The sequence below is a fragment of the Ptychodera flava genome (assembly GCF_041260155.1).
Source record: "Ptychodera flava strain L36383 chromosome 3 unlocalized genomic scaffold, AS_Pfla_20210202 Scaffold_25__1_contigs__length_14229661_pilon, whole genome shotgun sequence".
Taxonomy (NCBI): domain Eukaryota; kingdom Metazoa; phylum Hemichordata; class Enteropneusta; family Ptychoderidae; genus Ptychodera; species Ptychodera flava.
This window is the reverse complement of record NW_027248279.1, coordinates 10,300,348-10,306,021: the sequence shown is the minus strand read 5'-3', so window position 1 is coordinate 10,306,021 and position 5,674 is coordinate 10,300,348. Positions and strand designations below refer to the sequence as shown.

The following is a 5,674-nucleotide window of genomic DNA, read 5'->3' as shown; positions in this document are numbered from 1 at the left end:
AGCATGGCTAAAAGTTCAAAAAAACTCTTTCTCAGGTACTACTTTGCTTGCAGACCAACGTTGTGGAAAACCGACGTATTCCGCATCATGTAACATTGAACACGTCTCAAGAAGGGCCCCACCGACATTGAAAAAAATTAGAAAGGCAAAGACCCGAAACAATTGTTTCCACTTTTGGTTGGCATTGGGTCAATTAGGTTCCTCAACCTGACTAGTTTTCTAGATTAAATTAGTTTCATGCAGACAGACAGACAGAAAGACAGATATAATATAGATAGATCGATAGATAAATAGAAGATGGATAGATAGATAGATAAATAGATAGATAGATGTGTTAGAAGACCAAACGATCCAGTTGTTTGACTATTGCACAAAGTGCCTTGTTTATTGGCATCAATATGCAAATTGAAATAGACAATGCAAGTCAACATCTGCCAGAAACGATTTACACTTCAAAACTTTAGAAATAGTCTCATCGATAAAAAAATCTGTTGTGTTGAACCGAGCAAAACTTACTGCTACAGACTTCAAAATGGGTCTTTTAATACAGCTCTAGAGGGCGCTTTCAGAGATCTATACTGCATGCAAGGATATCAAAAACTTTATCGTCAAACAATATTCATAGAGAGAGCATAGCTTCGTTTCCGGAAACATAATAACCTTTGGTATGTTATATTAATTTGCCAATTTCACGGCATGACATTTTCTTATTCTTTCCTGCAACATTTGCTTTTAAAAATCCCAGAATAATTGTTTAAACTCTTCTTAGCATGTCTGGAATAAACTATTCAGGTTGAAATTATCCATTTTAACTAACACGTGTAAAATGTTGCAATTTTCTTCCAAAAATTCACACTCAAAGTAAAATATTTCGACGTTACATTCAGCCAACCGTGGTGCTTGATTATTCTTATATGGTCTTCGATTGTAGTGATAACATTCATGTTCAAAATCCAGTTGGACAACTACTGTTCCAAGCATGCACCCACACTGTGCTCCTAGCTTGAGTTGCGACCCTGATCAACTTTTGTTGAGCTGACTTTTCATACTTTCTGAAACTAAGAGTCGTTCAAATCATCATCTTCTTAGGTTATTTTGGCCATTTTGTTCCATACTGAAATCATTTACCTGTATGTCATTGTAGCTTTTGTTACAAACTTTCAGAATTCCGCTATGCTGTAACGCCTGATATCATACTAAATTATACCTTCATAATCGTCATCACAGATTATACATGTTGATAGCTCCAAGAAAGCCAGCATTAAAACTATAACGCAAAACGTTTCATAATAATGAAATTTTAAAAATGACCGAAATAACGTAAAAAGATTAAGATTATTGTGTTTTGGCCGTCTCCTGATTTACTAACGACTCAGAATTAATGAAATAAAAGTGAGTAAAAACATCAAACGCGTGCAGTATTTTAAAGTTGATGCATCGCCTGGCGTTGAAGACTGATCGCCAGGCTTGTTGGTTGGCTCGGCTGCTGCTGTTGCATCTTGGGAGGTGACGCTGACAGTGAGTTTTGTTGTACCGCTTGATTCAGTTCGATCTGCGCCCTCAGCGTATCTGGCTGTGCACGTGTACTCCCCGGCGTCTTCGGCCACCACGTCGCTTATCTTAAGTGAAGCCTCATTGATGATCGAGAATCTTTGAAGATCAAAACAGTGATAATAGTATTAAACGATGTCAATTTCCTCATTCAGCCTGTCGTGTTATAGTCTTTGCATATTGTTCATCATCGGAAACACAACAAACATTTTCAAGTTTAAAGACGTCGACAAACAAAGCAGCACCTTTTTCATTAGTGAATGCAGGAAGAAAACGTCCAATATTTCAAAATATAGAACGTGTATATTTATTGGTTGAGAATGAATTTAACAACAATGCTTTCAACTTTTCGGTGAGTGGCTGTATGAACACCCATAAATTTAGTTTATCGTCGCTTGATTTTGAACCATGATTGCAATGCTTTTATTGGCTAATCCGCTACTAAAATCGTGGAAAGCAAGAACTTGATTGGTTCGCCAATTTACAGAGCAAACGACGTCTAATAACTCTATTAGGACACCGAGGTTGTAAATATAATCTTGACACCATCTGTGATATTGTGACTTTGACCTACCTCTGGTCATTGACCTGAACCAGACCAGTCTTGAATCTGGATGCCAACAATACAGCGCCACCGTCTGACTTTTTCCGCCACTCAACCACTTCACTGGTCACATCATCCGGGACATTGGTGTAGGAGCAGTAGAGAACAACGCTTGCGTCACCGACCTTAGCGCTCTGCTGAGGGTTGACACTGACGTTGAGTGACGTCACAAGACAAACCGCTGAAATACGTAATAGTGTGATTTGAATGTTGATAAAACAAGCAATCAAACTTGTATGTATGTATGTATGTATGTATGTATGTATGTATGTATGTATGTATGTATGTATGTATGTATGTATGTATGTATGTTTGTATGTATGTATGTATGTATGTATGTATGTATGTGTGTGTGTGTGTGTGTATGTATGTATGTATGTATGTATGTATGTATGTATATGTATGTATGTAACACATGTATGTAACACTATTGGAAATAATGTGGGATAATTGGATACTGAAGTTATGTTGGTTTAATCTTCAAATGTAGATGCTCGTCTGCTTCCTTTTTTCGTAATACACTTGTTTTATGCGTAATTTGTAATATTGCAACTTTCAGCTATAGAGCACCTAACACTGTTGAGAAATTTTAACAATGATCCAATTCTTCCAAATTAGTTCCAATCGTGCTGTATGTATGTATGTATGTATGTATGTATGTATGTATGTATGTATGTATGTATGTATGTATGTATGTATGTATCTCTCTCTCTCTCTCTCTCTCTCTCTCTCATATGAATGACGTTTTGACCGTGTAGCCACGAGTCCAAAACGAAGGCGACTTGTCAGTCATTTTCAGTTGTCGGTCGAGTGAGCGAGAAACACGGCGTTCACATTCGTGTATGGAGCAAATGCCAGACGACCTCTCGGTCTACACGTCCCTTCCGCGAAATTATACACTATTTCAAAGATAGCATAGGCCTAGAAATTTTCCTCAGACAAAGATACACTATTTTTGAGAACAAAAATAGACTTTTATGAAGCTAAACGACGCGAACACTGTAACCTCGCGCTCGACCCCGGTTGCCTTGCCAATGCGTACGGAACCCACGGTATTGCAACCAGCTTCGAGTTCGTTGTTTTTGCAAATTTTTCACGGAATTCCTTGGGAATATATAAGCGATACATTCTTGCGTTCTCATGGTTCGGATTATTAATGTCGTAGTCTATGAAAATATTGATTTCATTACACGATTTTTGGAGGCCTGGACACAGCACTTGACCCCATTTATTACATTGGAAACTCTGTCTACCGCATGAATTGAAAACTACTCCTTTGTGTCAAAACCTCAGGCGGCAGGGGTCATTATGTTGACGACAAAACTAAAACACAAAGATTCAAAATTTGCTAAGTGGGTGTATTTTGCCAGAGTCTGATGATGATGACTGGTTTTTACGAAATGTTCACGTTAGACACAGATACGGACCGCCATAATGTTTGTTTACATTGGCAAGCACATCGAAGATCGACACAACAGACAGTCTGACGCACCACAACTGATGACAGAGAGACTAGTTGTCGTGACGTAGAACGACCAGAGTATAAATTCCGGTATTTTTTGTTGAGATACGACAAAGCTTGACTTGTGCATGTCAATTCTTACTCGGCATTAAAAACCAAAAACAATAAAACAAAAACAATAGCTACAAATACGGCGGTTAGCCAAGTAGGATGACCGACTGAACTTTGTTGTTTACTATTTCGTTACTTGAATCAGGTCAACGACCTATGAACATTATCCTGATTGTTTCAATAACACAGAGGCAGCGAATGGGGTCATTGGGTACGGTCATCAGTCAGGTGCCGCCATCTGGTAAATTTCATCAATTTCGCAAAATCACCACAAAACATGTTTTGAAGGCTGATATACCAATTTAACTTATTGTTGACCTTGTCCTAAAATTTGGAGGGGAAAGTAGAGCTGTTCGTAACCGCTCTCCCACTGGCATACATGGAAAATATGCCCTCCCACTGAATTTTTATGCCCACCGCCCTCAGTATCTATGGTCTGCCCGCTCCCCACTCCTCACAACAATTCAAGCTCCCCACTGCCCTCTCCCCACTACTGAAATTCCTGTTGCCCACTAGGCAACCAAGATCAACACAAAACCATGCGAGTAGCTAACAGTATACCTTGGAACATTGCTCCTCTCTAAGTTAGGCTCGCAATCTCCCCTCAAGTTCTATCAACCACGGTTTTCCCCTCCCTCTACGTATTTTCCGGTACCCACTGAAAAAATGAAATTTATTCCCCGCTCACAGTAAATATCGAGTTTTCCTCCCCGCCCGCTGATTACTTTTGAATCCCACCCGCTGAAAAACTGCGCACGAACACCTTTTTGCACGAACAGCTTCGTTAGCGGCACCTGATCAGTACAATGCAATGCGACCCATGTCAATAACTTGGAAGATGAAACTGCGTTTAGTTTTATCGACTCATATTACTCTAGATCACTTGCATAGATACTTGGCTCGATACTTGCATAGATCACTTGCATAGATACTTGCATAGATACTTGCCTAGATATATTTTAATATGATGATTAAATGAAGAAGCACTGGGGAAGAAGGGACCCTTGTCTTTGAACTTAACTTCGGAATCAAAAACATTGCAACTGCTCTGATATGAACGACTTACAGATCTACTCTATGCATGATACGCCTTACATTTACATCCGTGAAAGACAAGATAACAATATGATGATGTCTGACACCACCTGACGTCACCAATACGGAATCTCAACGCTATAAAACCTTAAAAAAATTCAAATCACACAATATATTATGATTGTAAAAGTCTGCTATACCGTATCAGATTACAACAATGGCGCATACATTCAACTGCACAGACACGATTATAAATTTCGTTGTTTTGTTTAAAGTACACGGAGTGTGTTATGTTATATTCTATCCTACCATGGACACGTCAAGCTGTACGGATCAAGATTAGGAATGATTCATAAACTGAAGAAAGCAATGATACACATCTTGGTGGATCCAACGATGTGAAGGTGTGGCCGTTTCCAAAAAAAATCAACATTCTATCATGATGAGTCTCTGTTGGCAGATCCAAGTATCTGTCTTGACAGTATTGTAGGCCCCTAACAAAGTTTTGAAAATGGGTGGCGGCATTTTCATCAACAGAAATTCATATAAGATGCTCCACTCACCAACTAAAACCAAGAACAATCGCAGCATCTTGGAGGTCGTTGAAGTCGAAACACGTCTTCGGTCGGAGACACTGTGTTATGCTCTGTGTAATGCTCCAAGCATTTCTGCTATTTGAGGTCATAGCGTCGCCTTGTGGTAAACGATTGTTTACACATTCAGCGGGAGGCATCCATTTGATATACGTGGCCTATTTCGATCGCTTGCATTGCGGACATTAGATATAACCCCTCTGATTTTATGATTCGCATGATGAAATGTTGTTACTTTCTGTCCAACCAGTATTTTCTATGTTTTATGACGTATTCGTCAAATATTAAGGCTATCCTATAATATTATTACATATTACA

General features: G+C 39.0%; 1 protein-coding gene across 1 annotated transcript; it reads right to left on the bottom strand.

The window, feature by feature from the left end:
• Positions 1-350: 350 nt before the first annotated feature.
• Positions 351-5,446, bottom strand: LOC139125131 (protein sidekick-2-like). The gene is made up of 3 exons (XM_070691237.1): positions 5,327-5,446; positions 2,126-2,336; positions 351-1,650 (listed from the first exon to the last, which is right to left on the bottom strand). Exons 1-3 carry the CDS (start codon positions 5,352-5,354, stop codon positions 1,365-1,367), a joined length of 525 nt encoding a protein of 174 aa, XP_070547338.1. The 5' UTR covers positions 5,355-5,446; the 3' UTR covers positions 351-1,364.
• Between the last annotated feature and the right edge of the window lie 228 nt (positions 5,447-5,674).

What these genes read in the sequence shown, in the direction of transcription:
- LOC139125131 (XM_070691237.1), bottom strand. Translation starts at nt 5,354, where the DNA reads ATGCTGCGATTGTTCTTGGTTTTAGTTG. An exon ending in ATTGTTCTTGGTTTTAGTTG is followed by an intron (nt 2,337 to 5,326) that starts GTGAGTGGAGCA and finishes TACGTATTTCAG; the next exon opens with CGGTTTGTCTTGTGACGTCA. An exon ending in GTTCAGGTCAATGACCAGAG is followed by an intron (nt 1,651 to 2,125) that starts GTAGGTCAAAGT and finishes TGATCTTCAAAG; the next exon opens with ATTCTCGATCATCAATGAGG.